The following is a 19,714-nucleotide window of genomic DNA, read 5'->3' as shown; positions in this document are numbered from 1 at the left end:
TTCCATGTTTTTCCCATTTCAAAAATAGCCTGGCATTGATTACATCCTGTGATCCTCAAAGAAAGTTTTGTGTATGGTCCTGTAGCCACAGAACCACAGATAAGTCGTTCTGCAGACTGGCAGCGACTCCGCTGATGAACTTTGTTTGACTGGTACAAACACACGTCTCACCTGTCCTGACCCTATCCATCCACTACAAATTAATTCTGCAGGACAAGTCTACAAAATGAAAAAAAGATCATGCTTGCAGACTGTCAGTGTGACACTAAAATCAGAAATGTCATTCACACACATCTTCTCATTGAAGCTGAAGTTTTCATTAGGGCCACTGACAAGAATTAATTGGCAAGTCAAAATTTTGATACATAACAAAAGGGAACAAAACAATGACCGCATGTTTCCCAATGTAAATCCAGTGAGTTTTAAAGTCCCCTGTAGTTGTTCATGTAAATACATGTATCTCCCCCTTCTCCCTCTAATTTGGGAGACTCTTTGTCATTATTGTTAGGTGCTATTGAGTTGATTCGGACTCATAGTGACCACATGTGACAGAGAAGAAATGCCCCATAGGTCTTCTTGGCTGTAAGCTTTATGAAAGCAGATCACCAAGTCTTTCTCCCATGGAGCCACTGGGTGAGTTCCAACTGTCAATCTTTTGGTTAGCAGCCAGGCACTTAACCATTGCACCACCATGGCCCCTTAACCAGAAAATTACCAAAACCAAACCTGTTGTTGTCATGGAGTCGATTCTGACTCATAGCAACCCTATAAACTGCCCCATAGGGTTTCCAGGGAGCAGCTGTGGGATTCAAACTACTGCCCTTTTGGTTAGCAGCCGAGCTCTTAACCACTGCACCACCAAGGCCCCATTTGGAAGATTAAGAGGCCAAAAAATGAAAAGGAGAAAAAGAGAAGGAAGTGATTTTAAAAAACCTCTTGCAGTCCTTGGACCTGCAGACTCTTCCCTGGGAAGACTGTTTCCCTGGGCAACGTGAGCCTTGCCATCCCAACGCTGGGTAGGGAAAGGGCTAGAAGTGAGCCTATACCACTGCAAGTTCATTTCCATCATTAAAGCCAGACAAAAGCTGCAGGGGCACAACACATCCCAGACAATTATTCAGCAGATGAAGTGTCATCTCGCTTTATGTTTTTCCATTTCTCAGTGATACTGCCCAGAGATCAAGCTGAGGAATTCTTCCAGCAGCTGGCTGCATTCTGCTCTAAAATATGGTTTTTATATTAGATTTACCCGTCAATTTGCTTCCCAGTGGGATGTAATTTTTTCTTTTTTTTTTTGCTAAAGAGGAAATACCAGTTATTTTTAGCAACTGAAGGAAATAATGGCCAGTTGCAAGAGTCACTGAATAAGATGTCACCAAGTAAACAGTTCTATAAACAGTCATTTGCGACAACAGTAGCAAGATATGCCCAGGCAGACTGGGTCCCTAAGCTGGGTCAGGTCATCGCAGGGAACTTCACAGGCTGTTCTCACAGCCTTCCCCGCACGACCCAACTTCCATCAAGATGAAGACTGTTGAAATGTCAAATGTTTTGTTACATATATATTTACCACAACTAGATCACAAAATGCTGCAATGGGTAATGTCCGTCAGTTTCTGTATTATTTGAAATCTTTATTCACAGCAACGCTATCATTGGGTCTCAAAGCCATGCCAGGTGCCCCGCCAGATACAACTTCGCTTGCTTGCTTCTACACACTGAATTTAAACAGAGGTTTAGAGGATCTCGTTCTTAAAAATATGGTCGACAATTTGAGAGTATTTCATTTGGTCTTTCTCTTTTTGGTTGTGGACTAGGGAGGGGGTGTGTGCAGTACCAAAAAATACTACTGCTTCATATGGTATTTTCCAGTGTCTAGACAAAGTGGTGGAAACTCTTCGTTTCTACGGGAGACCAAGCCAAATACAAGGCGAGGGCCTTTAGTAATAAAATCTTATGGTTAATAAAGATTCATTCCTTGTTTGTAGAACAAAGGACATGTAAAATGTTTTCAATAAATACAAGCCCAATAACCTGTGTAGCTTAGTCCTATTCTAAGGTTAGCTACAGGGTTGCTATGAGTCGAAATTGTCTCGATGGCACACAACAACAAGGTTAGATTAGAAGGTCTGAAGATTAAAAAAAAAAGAGGAAGAAGAAGACAAAGGTCAAGCAAGGAAGGAAAAGAAAGAGAAAATGTGAGGTCTAGATGCACAGAGGATAGACAGGTACAGCTAGAACCAGAGCTGGTGAAGGTCACCCAGTCTGGTCCCTGCCCACTCTACTTGGGAACAGTGCAGAAATCCTAGAAGCCTAATTAGACTTAAATTTTTTTTTTTTCTTAAAGTGTCATGGTTTTCATTTTGTATATTTTTTATTTTTTGCCCTTTACTATTTTTTTATAGTGCTTTAGGCAAAGTGTCAAAGGTTTTTAAAAGGCTATTCTCTCATAAAATTTTGACTTTTGCAGAATTTTAGAAATTTAAAAATTTCCTTTTAACATTAGAAGTGGCACTTTGTCAGTTATGACTGCATGTTATTTCAATAGGAAAACAAGCGTTTGCTATTAGTACGGTGTAGGAGTGAGAATAATGGCTTGGGAGATGTGGGCCTAGAATTATCAGCCTTGAAGACTCTGCTCAGGTATCACCTCTCCAGGAAACTTCAGTAAGACCCCAGGGTGGAATTCTATCACCTCTCTCTAATCTCTTCCAAATTACAAAATGGCTTTCCCCTTAGATTGTACCTTGCTGAGGGTGTGAACACAAATATTGCTCTCACCATCTCTACTGCAAACACCCTGGTCCTAGCCACAATTACCTCTCACCTGGATTACTACAAAAGACCCCAAACTGGTCTTCTTGTTTCTACTCTGCTCTCCCACACCCCTCCAGGTATAATCTCCACACAGTAATGACAGTGATCCTATGACACCATAACTCAGCTTGTCATTCTGCTCAAAAGCCACTAGTTGCTTCCCTCCTCATTCTGTATAAAAGTCAACTGCTTGGTGTGACCTACAAGGCCACACATGATTCTCCCCTAAACACTTTCACCACACCCCTATTCCCATTATTCTGTTCTGGTCAGGCTGGCCTCCCTGCAGGTCCTCAAATATGGCAGGCATGCTGCTGCCTTAGGACCCCTTTGCACTTGTTGTTCCCTCTGTCTCAAACGCTTTCATCTGCATTGCTTCCTCACTTCCTTCTGGTCTATATTCTGATATCACCTTCTCACCTACCTAAAATTTCCACCCCTCAACACACTACCACCTCAGGGATTCTTTAGCCCTTTTACCTGCCTTAGATTTCATTTTAGTACTTATCATCCTTGAACACATACATTTTACTTACATATTATCATTTTTCTCACTAGAAACTAAACTTCATGAAGGAAGGGGAGTTTTTTGGTTATATTCAGTATTGTGTTCTTAGTACCTGGAAGAATGCCTTGGCACATAGAAGGTGCTCAATAAATATTTGTAGAATGAATGAGTCTAATTCTTAGCCCCTTGCACAAAGTCAATGCTCAACCAATGCTTGCTGACATGAATTGAACCAAGTTTTGCTAAATATATCTTTTTTATCAGCAAACTATACCCTTCTAGTTCAACTCCTTGGACCCTTCTAGTTCAACTCCTTGGGTTGTACATGATAGCATTTGAAAAACCCTAACTGCTATAAGAGTTGAAGGAGTGTAGTTTTTGAACTTATCTTGGTTGAGAGATTAGGAGAGTCATACTCCAAAATGCATCAAAGTTTCTGTAAACCTGCCATTTATTTTATAGTGTGAATCTCCTTAATCTACATCCTTTCCATGCAGAAAACACACACTTTTGGAGTCTTCAGTGCTAATATAGATCTTAATTATACCCACAAAAAGAACCAGAAAAGGTATAGAATTACATATGGTACCTGTATACGGCTGCATATTGCATATATACATCCCAGTGAAAAAAATCCTTCAAGAAAGGCCAACTATTGCTGATTAACTATTATTAAAACTTAGGAGGATTTCATCTAAGTGACTTCACCAGCATTTTCTATTGAGGGGTAAAATATCTTCAGGACACTACCTCACTTTTCCCCTCTTATCATGGTTGTAATGATACGCAGCCATGGCCCCTATAAGTTACCCATCCCAGTGTAAAGACACTTTATTTTTAATTTTGTTCATTTTTAAATCATACGCCTCATTTCATTCTTCACCACAGTCCATTTAAACTCTTCAAAGCTGACAATGCGAAAAAATTTCTCAAGTGTCAAAAGCAGACCATATAGCCATATTTCATCATTTTGGTTCATCCCAAGTTTCCTACCCAAATAAAAACAAACCCTTGGCTGTTGAGTTGATTTCTGACTCATGGCAACACGTGTTACAGAGCAGAACGGCTCCATAAAGCTTCTTGGCTGTAATCTTCACAGGGCAATTCACTAGGGCTTCCTTCTGCAGAGCCGCCAGATGGGTTCAAACGATCAACCTTTAGGTTAGCAGCAGACGGCAAACCTCTTGTGCCACCCAGGCTCCGTAGTTACCTACCAGGCATTATAATATTAGAAAATCCCAATTTCCTCGTTATAGATACTCCGTGAGAAAATACTGATGAGTACTCTCTTCTGATTTGTTCAATGTCTCCGTGTAATAGCTGGAGGGAAACAGCTAACCCTAGAACAAATGAGAGATAACACAGTAACAAAGTGAGGACCAGAAACAGTGTGAAGAGAAACAAGTGCTTTAACAAGTCCAAATTTATGGTATCATCATTTACACTTAAGGGTTAATGTCCAGACAAAAGCAATAGATTCTATAGGAATATCTAGACAACCCTCTTCCAACCTCAGCGTCTGAGTTTTATAAGGAAGTTCACAACAAATGAAGACACTTCAGCAGCACACAGAGAGGATGACACACATTGCTAGTGCCAAAACACTCTCCTCAAGCCCCAGCCAAATGGAACACATTCTTGCACCAACACTCATTCCAACAATCAAAAGATGGCTACCTGAACCTAGAAGATGTTCATGTTTAAATGGGAGCTTTTTGTTTTTGTAATTTTTTAGTTTGGTGAAGGTATACATAGCCAAAGATATACTATTTCAAAAATTTTACCTCTAACAATTCAGTGACATTGATTACATTCTTCAAGTTGTGCTACCATTCCCACAGTCCTTTTCCAAATTATTCTACACCATTATCTTAAAATTTACTGCCTCCTACCTTCCCAATCCAACCTATCCAGTAGCTGTTGGTAATCTGATCTCACATAGATAATTCTTTAAAAGAGCACAAATGCTCAAAGCAGACATACTTTACTAAGATGAACTATTTTTTGGTTCAAAGAAGACTTCAGGGGATAGTTTTGGTTTAAGGTTTAAAGTTTAAAGATCATCTCAGGGCAATAGTTTTGAGAGTTCATCCAGCGTAAATGGCTCCAAAAAAGTCTGGATTCCCTATAAATGGGAGCTTTTAATAAGGCCTACAAATAATTATCAAAGTCATAAAGATGAACAGAAATCTGAAGACATATAATAAATTCGAGTGTTTAAAAGATATTCATGGAGATTTTCTTGAAACTTAAGTAACAAAGGTGATTATAACAAAACCCGGGTCCATTCTGAATACCATATACAGTAGAAACTCACAATGGTGCTACTTTCTAATGAAATGAATTTAGCAGGACGCAGGCCAGTTTGATGAGCTAAGTGAGTTTAGCCAGAATGGACTCGATGGCAACTGATGAGCTTTACTGGGCTCTCATCCCCCCATTCTCTTTGAATTGGGTGACTGAAGACAATAGGGTGGAAGGGCATTTATTCTTCTATACCCTCTGAGAATTAAGTAGTGGGAGAACAAGCTTTTTGGATAGTTTGATGGACAGAACTACCTGCACAGCTTTAGGACACTGTGTGTGGTACTACTGGTTGCCTTTGAAACCCAGAGGCAGGAAAATGAAGACAAAATGTGTTATAATCCATCTGTCCCAGCAGCTATCTCTTACTGACTCATGCTCTCCCACCACCCCCACCTCATTACTGGTATCTCTGTTCTCCTCCCACTGCTGTCCTTTTGCCTTCAAAATACTCACCCACACTATCGCCATCATCATTAGCATCACCGGGAGCTGGTATTTGCAGAACACCAGTGTGTGCCAGACACGGTGCATAATAACAGTCCCTCCCACTGTTCAAATCATGTGTGCTGTAAGCAGTGCTTGCGAGGAGAGAATCAGGTGGATTTAACAAAATGCTTCAGGTCCTGTGATTTTTGCAAGTGATCATTTTACTGAGACTTCTCATTGAAAGTTCTGATTAGAGACACTAGCAACACTACATGGCATGTATAAAAGAAGAAAAAAACTGAACACTAACGAGAAAACATCAAGATTATGCGCTTGAGCGGAGGTTTGGAGGAAGGAAAACTACGAGAATTTTTGTTTGGTTCGGTAGAAGGTACTTCTAACCAGCAGTGGAATTTTTATACAAACCGAATACAGATGAAACAGTGAGGATAAAAAAAGGAAGCATTAAGTCAAAGTAAATACTAAAGAAAATTAAGGAAGAGAGGAAATGGGGAAAAACTATGTTTCAGTGAAAGACATAGATAGAAAGAGTAAGTATGAACACAGAAATATATCAACACTTTCTACAAAGCAAGAGTCGCAGAGATGAGTGCAAAAGGATGAAGATGACCCATGTAGGGAAAGAGAGAGAAGCCACCTGGTAGAGGAGGGAAATGGAGAAGTGATTTAAAAAACAAATAAACAAACCTGTTGTCATGAGTTGACTTCGACTCACAGTGACCCTACAGGACAGAGTAAAACTGTCCCCATGGGGTTTCCAAGGAATGCCTGGTGGATTTGAACTGTTGACCTTTTTGGTTAGCAGCTGAACTCTTAACCACTACACCACCAGGGTTTCCGGAGAAGTAATAGCAGGGGGGAAAAGAAAAAATAGTATGGGGGAGAAAAGGGAAACTAGGCATCTAAGACTTGAATGCATCCTAAAATTTGGTTAGATATGATAGTTGTCAACCTGAAGGTTTAGAGAAAGAGATATAAAGGCCCTAATAATAATCATTTGATCTGTCTAGCCAAGTGATAATAATTTTGGGGAGCACTGTCACTTTGAGGCAACCCTATTTCTCCAGAATGAAGAACACACAGTCTAGAATTGGAAAGGTCAACTGGATGGACAGCTTGACCACAATGTACTTGACTCCTCCCACATTATCAACTCAGTTTCTAGAAAGAAACTACAATGCTTAACCAAAACACATCAAAGAGTGCGTCTACTTTAAATTAAATAAGATGAAGAAAAAACATACTACCAGTGGTGAGTCCTCAAGGACCAGCCCACAAAGAGCCATTACCATACGATTTATTTTTTTAATCAGGGAAATTCCTGATTCTATTTTTACAATTGTCCTTAATCAAAACGACCACAATAAAGAGGCTGGATAAATTAGTCACCGGAAAAATAAGAAATAATGTATTAAGACTAGGGAACTACTCATGACTACAAAGGAGAGACTAAACAAACATTTATACAATTCAGTTAACTATTCTTTCAGTGCTAGTGGTTTATGACACAGGGTATGTTCACAGAGCAATATTTTTCTTTCCATTCTTTTCCTTGTGAGACTACTTCACTGTCCTGGCCTTATCTGCTATTTCTAGGGTAGGGTAATTTCTAAAAGTTCATCTGCATGCTTTACCTTTTTCTTGCCACAGTTTATTAAACTATCCACTATGGGCAAGGCAGTAACTTATGGCTCGGAGAGGAATCTAGGGGGTGGAATATAAGGATGTTTTTATACAGTAGGATGTCTGTTCCTAAGGAACTGATGTCTAATAATAAAAGTAAGACACACACATATATATATATAATAAAATACAAAGCTGGATTGGCTAAGTGTATGATTGGAACATTAAAATAGGGAAAAATTATTACTGATTGAGGGAATTTGGAAGTTCAGGGAAGAATTTTTTTTTTTTTAATAATTTTTATTGTGCTTTAAGTGAAAGTTTACAAATCAAGTCAGTCTGTCACATATAAGTTTATATACACCTTACTCCATACTCCCACTTACTCTCCCCCTAATGAGTCACAGCCCGCTCCCTCCCTCCAGTCTCTCCTTTCGTGACAATTTTGCCAGTTTCTAACCCTCTCTACCCTCCCATCTCCCCTCCAGACAGGAGATGCCAACACAGCCTCAAGTGTCCACCTGATACAAGTAGCTCACTCTTCGTCAGCATCTCTCTCCAACCCATTGTCCAGTCCCTTCCATGTCTGATGAGTTGTCTTCGGGAATGGTTCCTGTCCTGGGCCAACAGAAGGTTTGGGGACCATGACTGCCGGGATTCCTCTAGTCTCAGTCAGACCATTAAGTATGGTTTTTTTATGAGAATTTGGGGTCTGCATCCCACTGTTCTCCTGCTCCCTCAGGGGTTCTCTATTATGCTCCCTGTCAGGGCAGTCATTGGTTGTGGCCGGGCACCATCTAGTTCTTCTGGTCTCAGGATGATGTAAGTCTCTGGTTCATGTGGCCCTTTCTGTCTCTTGAGCTCATAGTTATCACGTGACCTTGCTGTTCTTCATTTTCCTTTGATCCAGGTGGGTTGAGACCAATTGATGTATCTTAGATGGCCACTTGTTAGCATTTAAGACCCCAGACGCCACATTTCAAGGCAGGATGCAGAATGTTTTCATAATAGAATTATTTTGCCAATTGACTTAGAAGTCCCCTTAAGCCATGGTCCCCAAACCCCCGCCCTTGTTCCGCTGACCTTTGAAGCTTTCAGTTTATTCCGGAAACTTCTTTGCTTTTGGTCCAGTCCAGTTGAGCTGACCTTCCATGTATTGAGTATTGTCCTTCTCAGGGAAGAATTTTTTATAAAAGGATTTATGAAAACCAATAAGCTAAAGAATTAAGTTAAATATTTAATTTCAGAAAATATATAAACAACATTTAAAAAATTTTTTTTCTGGTCCTTAATGTATGTGCCAAAATATGAAATTGTTAAGGGAGAGATGTTCCCCTTGTTGGAAGAAACAATCACGAAACTGATTTTTACATCGGCCGAGATGTTTAAGCCCCAATTATAATGATTTGCTAATTTTAACAAAGGCATAGTCATTACTTAATCTAGAGTCTGTCACAAAACCTATTTTTCATGATTAAGCTTAGCTTAAGGAGCAGTAGCACAAGGAAGAAAGGCTTATTTTTTTTTTAACCAAATGTGGTTGATCATTTCGTAGCTCTCATTCTATGGGACGTTAAGCGAACTCACTCTATAAGATGGTTCCTTTTAAATTTATGAAATTCCATATCTTTTAATTAGTAATGGCAAATACAGTATGGTTTATAAGTAGCAGCCAAAATTAACTGTAGACTACATGAGCCATTTTGCCACCAATGAACCAAGCAGCATGTAGCTGTGAATGTACCCAAAAACCCAATGCCGTCGAGTTGATTCTGACTCATAGAGACCCTCTGAATGTACAGCATGTGAATGTGCAGCAATGTAAAAACGGAAAGAAGTGACAAATATATTTGAGAAATACATGATGCTAATTAAGTGTGCAGTTTAAGAAATGTATCACATAGCTGCATGACCCTGACTCAACTTTAACTTCTCTGTGCCTAGGATTCCATACCTGTAAAGATAGCAAGATATGGATTCCACACATTACATTGGGCGATGTCTGGTACAAAGGAAGCGCTCAACAACGTTAGCTGCTGCTGCTACTGCTGCCATAACCACTACTATTACATCATACCATTGTTTGTTTACTCTTCCCTACCATGAATATCAACAAATCAGTTTCCGTTAAAAGATGGTAAAAATTCCTAAGTGTCATACACAAAGATATTTGTTTTATAGGTAGGTTCACTTATCACTTGATTAAGCCAAGTATTTCCTATCCCCTGATATTTGAAATATCCACTTCTATAAAGGTTTCAAAGGCAAATCTATCTAACAAAAGGAATACTCTAACATGGGAGATAGGACAAACAAAAACAAGTAGGCAACCTGTACTAATAAACATATGCAAAGACTATGAAATTCTTAGTGAGGGAGGGATTCAGGGTTTGTGCCCAGATTTTTTATTAATAAGCCAAGGCTCTGAACAAATGGCAAATTGTGAACTATCCTTGACAAGATATTTTGAATATAAGTTGTTGAAGAAGTCATTCTGCCACCTTTTGCGTTCCAATGATCATAACCTTTCTTTGTTTATTTTATTTCATTTCTATCTTTTGAATAGGTTGGGTTTTCTTATTTCTATTTCCCTCTGTACTAATCTGGAAGTTATATACTCTATTTCTGTCCTTTAAATGTTTAACATAAATGACTTAAAGTCTAAACTTAATAAATAGCTCTTTTCCCCTTCTGAACAATTCTAAGAACTTAGATCTTTTTAACTGTGATGATGATATATTTTTTCAGTTGGCACTGTTTATAAAAAAAAAAAAAAATTTTTTTTGTTTATAGTCAAGGTTTATTTAGAATTGTCTGACATTTACCATATTCTTTGCACACTACTGCTTCCCACATTCCATTCCTTCCTTCTAGGTTCAATTTCTTTATTCCTGATAATAATCTCTGAGTAGTTTTTCCAGTGATTGTGTGAGTAGTAAATTCTCTCAATCTTTATCTGAAAATGACTTTATTTCAGTCTCTCTTTTAAGTAATAAGATAGCAATGCAGGATTCAGAGTTGCCATTTCTCTGTTACTTTTAAGAAATTATTCCATGACATTCCAGCCTCTATTACCACCAATGAGTCTGGTTATTATTTCTCCTTGGGCAGTTTTTTTCCCCTCTCGTTTCTAGTTTTGTTTTTGCTGTTCCGCATTTTCACCATAATGTATCTAGATATGATTTGATTTATCCTGCTCTTAACTTTTGCTTCTATTATCTGAGGGCTCTCACTCTCTGCAAACGTGTTACAAATTCTTGGCTATTACTTTTTCAAACATTGTAGTTTTAACGTGCACTCTATTTCATGCTTCTAGAATTCCTATTAGATGCATGCTGGTGCTTTTTCATTCAACCCTTCATATCTCTTAACTGTTAAGGTTTTTCCATTGCATTTTTCCTTTCTGTTGCATTCTGGCTAATATTTTAAGCTATAATATTATTTACTGATTCTCATTTCATCTGAGCTCATTTGCTATTTATCCTGTCCACTTTTTTTTTTAATTTCAATGAGTTAAAAAAAACCCAGAATTTTAGAAGTTTTATTTAGCTTTTTCTAACCACGAGAATGTCAGCAGCAAGAGTACTAGGATTTTCATTTGTTCTATCAATGCTCTATTACCAGTACCTTGAATAATGCCAGGAATTACCAGTACCTTGAATAATGCCAGGAATATAGATGCTCAATTAATGTTTTTTGGTGCATGAATTTCTAAAATTTTCTTAATCATTTTTTCATAATGGTCTTTTTTCATTATGAGTCTATTCTTCTCTTATTTAGTCTTTTCCTGATAGTTTTATTACTTTAAATTTTAAGAAGCCATGATTTCCCTCTTTGTTACATCTGCTTTCTCTACCTCATTGTTGACTATTTCTTCACACACACACACACACATAGAGACTCATCTTCGGTGAGATTACTTTTTTCACAGAAATCTTGTACTGTGATGTGGAAGAAGCAATATGGAGTGGTTATACTTTTTTTTTTTTTTTTCAGGCTATTGAAATGGGAGGTTTTTTTTTTCTACACTATTTCGTGGCTATGGATTTGTCCATGCTACTCGGACACTACTGGGACTAATGGCATAGGCTTGGAGTTTTGATGTCTCATAAACAAGCATGCACTTCACCACTTTTTTAAAATAGAGAGTAACTGTCTCAGGACCAGCATTAGAGGACTCAGTTCCAGGGCCCACTTGCACAGACCTAGGCCATGTCTCCTCTTCCAATGGAAATTAAAAAACTTAACTCCTAAATTGTCAGGGATGGCTGCTAACCAAAAGGGTGGAAGTTCGAATCCACTAGCTGCTCCTTGGAAATCCTACAGAGCAAGGCAGTTCTACTCTGTTTCCTATAGGGTTGTTATGAGTCGGACTCAACAGCATTGGGTTTGGTTTTTGGTATACTCATGTCTATATACTCTATTCCCTGCAAAGCATCTATTTGAGTGTTTGCCCTTCTGGTTTTGAGCAACTGCTTGATATATGGCAGCATATTTCTCTTTCTTTCTCTGAATCTTGGTTCTCTATTTCTTACCATGTCTTAGCTGTAGTTTTTCCAGGATTTTTATGTGTTAACAGTGGAAGGAGAGGTTACAACGACTCAGTCTACCATGTTTTAGAAAGTTGACTCACTTTAAAATCTTTTAAATCCTTATTTTTCTTAATAACACCAGAGATCAATGAGTAAAGTATAACAGTGTGCCTTCAATGCACAATGAAATTATAATTTTAAGTGGGTAAATTAATTAACCAAGTAAAAAACTACTCTGATTATGCAGTATTTTAAGAACTATCAATCTCACTAAGACTTAATTCAAAAACTGCCCTCTGCTCCAAAAATTTTATAAATACACCAAACTAAGGAATAAAATTAGATCACGACATTGATTAAAAGATTGACCTAAGAAGTATAAGGCAATTAGAAAGTATTTAACATTGTATAATTGTTTTTTGCTTTTTATACCCTCGAGTTTCTATGTAAGTATAGAAAAAAAAGATAAGAAATTAAAATATATGTGCTAAAAATACATAAGCTAAAACTATAGGCGCTAACAGTGTAAAAAGATTTTCACAAAAGGGGTATGTAAAGGTCATATTACAAACCAGAAGCAATCGCAAACAATTCCCTGAATTGACCTATGGGGAGCGGAGAGAGGAAGAATATAGTAGACACATGTATATTCATCCTTATTTATTTTCCCTCTTCAATTAGAACTTTCATGAAGTTTGGTAACTAGACTAAAATAGTCTTTTCTTTTCTGTTTTCAGCATTTTAAAATATCCATATGCTAAGAAAAGCCAGAAAAAAAAATTGATTCATTTTACTTTTTCCAAAATAAATATAGTCAAGTAGGATGGAGGCTATTTTATTAGAGCCAAGTAGAGAGAAAACCAAAACCAAACCTGTTGCTGTTGAGTCGATTCTCACTCACAGCAACCCTACAGGACAGAGGAGAGCTGCCCCACAGAGTTTCCAAGGAGCGCCAGGTAGATTCGAACTGATGATCATTTGGTTAGCAGCCATAGCACTTAACCAGTATGCCACCAGGGTTTCCAAGTAGGGAGAGGACACACAAAAAATATACCAAGGAGTTGTGAGCAAAGAAAGAAACAGAATAGGTAGAAGAAATGTCTTTGCCCTGCATTTTCTCTTATCCTCGTGGTCTTTAAATTCCTAGTAAAATCATTGAAAGCTATATCATTAATTTGTTTTCCAATTACTGCCATGTAGATCAGATCTACTGTTACCATAAAAGCATGTTCTTTTGGGATATGCAAAATTACAGTATCACAACTCTACTTGGCTTAAAAACCTATAATCCAAACAGGTACTGTCTTGGTCATCCAGTGCTGCTATAATAGAAATACCAAAAGTGGATGGCTTCAACAAAGAGAAATCTATTCTCTCAATGTCTAGTAGGCTACAAGTCTAAATTCAGGGCGTCAGCTCCAGGAGAAGGCTTTCTCTCTCTGTTGGCTCTGGAGGAAGATCCTTGTCATCAGTCTTCCCTGGGTCTGGGAGCATCTCAGAGCAGGTACCTCAGGCCCAAAGGACATGCTCTGCCCCCAGGGCTGCTTTCCTGGTGGTATGAGGTTCCCAACTCTCTGCTTACTTCCCTTTCATCTACTGAGAGATAAAGGGTGGTGCAGGCCACACCCCAGGGAAACTCCATTTACACTGGATCAGGGATATGACCTAGTAAGGGTGTTACAATCCCACCCTAATCCTCTTTAACTTAAAATTACAATCATGAAACGGAGGACAACCACAGAATATTGGGAATCATCGCCTAACCAACTTAATACACACATTTTTTTGTGGGACATAATTCAATCCATGACAGGTATATACAGGATTGAGAGTAGAAATGTAGGGAGAGGCAAAAAGCACGGATATACTAGGAGGCTAGGCCACATCTTGAAAGCCTGTCTGGCTATGTGAAGAGTTCCAGGTGGCATCAGAAGTGACGACCTAGCAAAAGTTGAAATGTGAATGCAATGAACAGGTTTTTATTTTAGAATGAGAAAGATTTGGCAGGATACATATTACAGATAATTTTAATAGTGTAGGTTAGAAATAATGAAGGATAAACTTAATATTATTCAAATTTATTGAAGATGAAAACTAACCTCAATAGGTTACACTGAGCACACAGCGATTAACAGAGAGTAAGTACCTAATGTTTGTGGAAATAAACATACAATTTTACAGCAAAAGGCCCCAAAGAATCACTTTTATAGTATTCTGAATTTATCAACAGGTACATTTAGAGGGAGCCCTGAAGGCAGAATTAACTAGGCTTGAATTCAGTTAAAAGTACCTATTAGGAGAGTGGAGCCCTGGTGGCACAGTGGTTAAGAGCTTAGCGGCTAACCAAAAGGTCAGCAGTTCAAATCCACCAGCTCCTTGGAAACCCTATGGGGCAGTTCTACTCTGTCCTATAGGGTCACTATGAGTCGAAATCAACTCAATGGCACCTAACAATAACAGTACTAAACCCTAAATTATCCCTATATTTAAGGGATGAAATGAGGACATAGAAAACTGTTAGAGAAGATAGGGAAAAAGGTCCCTTGGGTTAGGAACCAAGAGGAAAGATAGTACCAAAAACCAAGGAACAGTCTGCTGGGAAGTGCTTATGAGAGGAGAAGTAAGATAAGAACCCTTAAGTGTCTGCTGGATCAGGACTCAAGAGTCATTGTTTATTTTCCAAGGAACACTTTTAATGAACTAGTAGAGGCAGACAGCAATGGACTGAAGACTAAAGAGTAGGATTTTCTTTTTGGCAATATGGCTGACTATGTGTTGCATGATAAATAAAAGACTTCATAATCCCCAAAAAAAGGACCTATTACTGTTCTAGATTATTTATTTTAATATGTCACCACTTGTCTGTCAGTGTGTTGTACTGTGGTGGCTTGTATGTTTCTGTGATTCTGGAAGGTATGCCACCAATAGTTCAAAAAAGGTCGCCCATGGTAGACAGGTTTCAGCTAAGGTTCCAGACTAAAACAGACTAGGAAGACGGACCTGGGGATCTACTTCTAAAAATCTTATAAATAACAGTGAAACACTGTCTGATATAATGCCAAAGGATGAGCTCCTCAAGTTGGAAAGCACTCAAAATATGACTGGGGAAGAGCTGCCTCCTCAAGTAGAGTCAAACTCAAAGTGGACAGAGTAAAGCTTTCGGGACCTTCACTTGCTGATGTGGAATGACTCAAAATGAGGAGAAACAGCTGCAAACATACATTAGTAACTGGAGCATGGAATGTACAAAGCATAAATCTAGGAAAACTGGAAGTTGTCAAAAATTAAATGGAACACTTGAAGATAGATATCCTAGGCATTAATGAGCTGAAAGGGACTGGTATTGGCCATTTTGAATATGAAAATAATATGGTCTACCATATCAAGAATGACAAACTGAAGAGAAACGGTATCACACTCATTGTCAAAAAGAACATAACAAGATCTATCCTGAACTACAATGCTGTGAATGATAGGGTAATATTCATATGCCTACAAGGAAGACCAGTTAATACGACTATTACTCAAATTCATGCACCATCCACTAAGGTCAAAGATGAAGAAATGGAAGACTTTTACCAACTTCTGCAGTTTGAAATTGATTGAACATGCAATCAAGGTGCATTGATAATTACTGGTGAATGGAATGTGAATGTTGGAAACAAAGAAGAAAGATCAGTAGTTGGAAAATATGGCATTGGTGATAGACAAGAAACTGGAATTCTGCAAGACCAATGGCCTATACATTGGAAATGCCTTTTTTAAACAAATGGCTACTATACATGTGGATCTTTCCAGACAGAATACACAGGAATGAAATTGACTACATCTGTGGAAAGAGGCCATGGAGAAGCCCAGTATCATCAGTCAGAACAAGACCAGAGGCTGAATGTAGAACAGATCACCAATTGCTTGTACCCAACTTCAAGTTGAAGTTGAAGGAAATTCTAAGTCCATGAGAGCCAAATTATGACCTGATGCATATCCCACCTGATTTTACAGACCATCTCAAGAATATATTTGACACATTGAACACTAGTGACTGAATACCAGTTGAGTTGTGGGATAACATCAAGGATATCAAACACGAAGGAAAAAAAAGGTCATAAAAAAAAAGAAAAGACCAAATTGGGTATCAGAAGAGACTCTGACACTTGCTCTTGAACACAGAGTAGCAAAACCAAAAGGAAGAAATGATGACATAAAAGAGCCAAACAGAAGGTGCAAAGGGTGGCTCAAAAAGACAAAGTAAAGTATTATAAGGAAATGTGCAAAAATCTGGAGTTAGAAAACCAAAAGGGAAGAAGAACATGCTTGGCATTTCTCAAGCTGACAGAACTGAAGAAAAAATTTAAGCCTCAAGTTGGAACATCAAAGGATTCTATGGGCACAACGTTGAACCACGCAGGAAGCATCAAAAGAAAATGGAAGGGATACACACAGTCACTGTACCAAAAAAAAAAAAAACTGGTTGGTATTCAACTATTCCAGGAGGTAGCATGTGAAAAAGAACTGATGGTAATGAAAGAAGTCCAAGCTGCAATGAAGGCATTGACAAAAACAAGCCTCTAGGAATTGATGGAATACAAATTGAGATGTTTAAACAAATAGGTGCAGCGCTGGAGTTGCTCATTTGTCTATGCCAAGAAATTTGGAAGATGGCTGCCTGGCCAACTGGCTGAAAGCGATTCATATCTGTGCCCATTTAAAAGAAAGATGATCCAAATGAATGCAGAAATTATCAAACGACATCATTAATATCACACGTAAGTAAAATTTTGCTGAAGATTATTCAAAAGCAGTTGCAGCAATACATTGACAGGGAACTGCCAGAAATTCAAGCCAGATTCAGAAGAGGACGTGGAACAAGGGATATCACTGCCGATGTCAGATGGATCTTGGCTGAAAGCAGAGAATACCAGAAAGAGTTTACCTGTGTTTTATTGACTATGCAAAGGCATCCGACTGTGTGGATCATAACACATTATGGATAACATTTCAAAGAATAAGAATTTCAGAACACTTAGTTCTGCTCATGTGGAACCTGTATATAGACAAAGAGGTATTTGTTCAGACAGAATAAGGGGATACTGTGGTTTAAAATAAGAAAAGGTGTGAGGGTGTGAGTCTGGGTTGTACACTTCCACCATATTTACTCAATCTGTATGCTGAGCAAACAATCCGAGAAGCTGGACTATATAAAGAAAAACTTGGCATCAGGATTGGAGGAAGACTCATCAACAACCTGTGATATACAGATGACACAAATATGCTTGCTGAAAGTGAAGAGGACTTGAAGCACTTACTGATGAAGATCAAAGACTACAGTCTTTATTATTGATTACATCACAACATAAAGAAAACAAAAATCCTCAAAACTGGACCAATAAGCAACATCATAATAAATGGTGAAAAAATATTGAAGCTGTCAAGGATTTCATTTTACATGGATCCACAGTCAAGCCCCATGGAAACTGTCGTCAAGAAATCAAATGATGTATTGCACTGGGCAAATGTGCTGCAAAAGACCTCTTTAAAGTATTAAAAAGAAAAAATGTCACTCTGAGGACTAAGGTGCACCTGACCTAAGCCATAGTACTTTCTTTTTTTTATTGTGCTTTAAGTGAAAGTTCATAGCTCAAGTTAGTTTCTCATACAAAAATTTATACACACATTGTTATGTGACCCTAGCTGCTATTCCTATAATATGTCAGCACACTCTTCCTTTCCACCCAGGATTGCCATGTCCATTCAACCAACTCCTACCCCTTTCTGCCTTCACATCTTGCCTCCAGACAGAAGCTGCCCATTTATTCTCATGTATCTACTTGAATTTAGCAGCACACTCTTCACAAGTATCATTTTATGTCTTATAGTCCAGTCTAATCTTTATTTGAAGAGTTGGCTTCAGGAATGGTATTAGTTCTGGATTAACAGTCCGGGAGCCATGTCTTCTGAGGTTCTTCCAGTCTCAGTCAGACCATTAAGTCTTGTTTGTTTACCAGAATTTGAGTGCTGCCACCTTACTTTTCTCCTGCTCTGTCAGGGACTCTCTGTTATGTTTCCTGTCAGGGTGGACACTGGTGGTAACCGGGCACCATTTAGTTCTTCTGGTCTCAGGCTGATGGAGTCTCTGGTTTAAGTGGCCCTTTTTGTCTTTTAGGCTAATTTTCCTTGTGTCTTTGGTGTTCCTCATTCTCCTTTCCTTAAGGGGGTTTGAGACCAATTGATGCATCTTAGCTGGCCACTGGCTAGCTTTGAAGACCCCAGATGCCACTCAGCCATGGTATTTTCAATTACCTCATATGCATGTGAAAGCTGGACAATAAATAAAGAAGAACTGATGCCTTTGAATTTCGGTGTTGATGAAGAATAATGACTGTACCAGAGACTGCCAGAAGAACAAACAAGTCTGTCTTGGAAGCCAGAATTCTCCTAGGAAGTGAGGAGTGGCGGAGACTTTATCTCACATACTTTGAATATGTTATCAGGAAGGACCAGTCCCTGAGGAAAGAAATCATGTTTGGTAAAGTGGAGGGTCAGTGAAAAAGAAGACGACCCTCAACAAGATGGACTGACACAGTGGCTGCAACAACGGGCTGAAACATAACAATGATTGTGAGGATGGCTCAGAACCGGGCAGTCTTTTGTTCTGTTGTACACAGGGCTGCTATGAGTTGTAATCGATTTGAGGGCATTCAACAACATTTTGACATGAAGAAAAACATTGTTAGATGTATCTAGAGGACTTAAGCAAAAAAGCCAAGTCATGAAATATTGTCAGCAATGACAAAGTGGATTATTAATTTAATGTGGTGGTGTCAAATTAGGTGGAAAGATCAACATTTAAAAAAGGTATTTTCATGGTACAACTAAAGATCTCTCTGGTATAACAGGAGAAAAAACCAGGGGTCTGCTCCTGTAAATATTACAGCCTGGGAAGCCCTACGCGGCAGTTCTAGTCTGTCATATAGTGCCACTGTGAGTCGGAATCAATTTGATGACACACAACACCACCACCACAGTTGTTAGATGCTGTCGAGTGGGTCTGACTCATAGCAACTCTAAGTAAAACAGAACGAAACACTGTCTGGTCCTGCGTCATCCTCACAATTGTTGCTATGTTTGCACCCATTGTTGCAGCCACTATGTCAGTCTATCCCATTGAAGGTCTTCCTTTCTTTTGCTGACCCTTTACTTCACCAAGCATGATGTCCTTCAGGGACTGGCCCCTTCTGATAACATCTACAAAGTCTATGAGATGAAGTCTCGCCATCCTCACCTCTAATGAGCATTCTGGCTGTACCTCTCCCAAGACAGATTTATTTGAATGATGAGGTGTGCTAGGTAGAGACAGAGAGGGGCGCCACATTGCTCGGTCAGGCACTAAGAAAACAGGAGCTGGAATGGGGCCCATCAGCAGATAGTGGCAGGTATGACTATATGAAGGAACTCTGGTGGCACAAATGGTTGAGTGTTC

General features: G+C 38.7%; 1 protein-coding gene across 3 annotated transcripts in view; it reads right to left on the bottom strand.

The window, feature by feature from the left end:
- Positions 1–19,714, bottom strand: part of DOCK4 (dedicator of cytokinesis 4) — a 487,078-nt gene that overhangs the window by 167,450 nt on the left and 299,914 nt on the right. For all 3 annotated transcript variants that reach the window (XM_049893613.1, XM_049893614.1, XM_049893615.1), the window contains exon 13: positions 4,540–4,665. In XM_049893613.1, coding sequence (XP_049749570.1) covers positions 4,540–4,665 — 126 coding nt within the window. The remainder of the gene's footprint in view (positions 1–4,539; positions 4,666–19,714) is intronic.

The sequence above is a fragment of the Elephas maximus genome, chromosome 8, assembly GCF_024166365.1.
Source record: "Elephas maximus indicus isolate mEleMax1 chromosome 8, mEleMax1 primary haplotype, whole genome shotgun sequence".
Taxonomy (NCBI): Eukaryota; Metazoa; Chordata; class Mammalia; order Proboscidea; family Elephantidae; genus Elephas; species Elephas maximus.
Note: the sequence above shows the minus strand (reverse complement) of the source record. Positions and strands in the feature narration are given on the sequence as shown.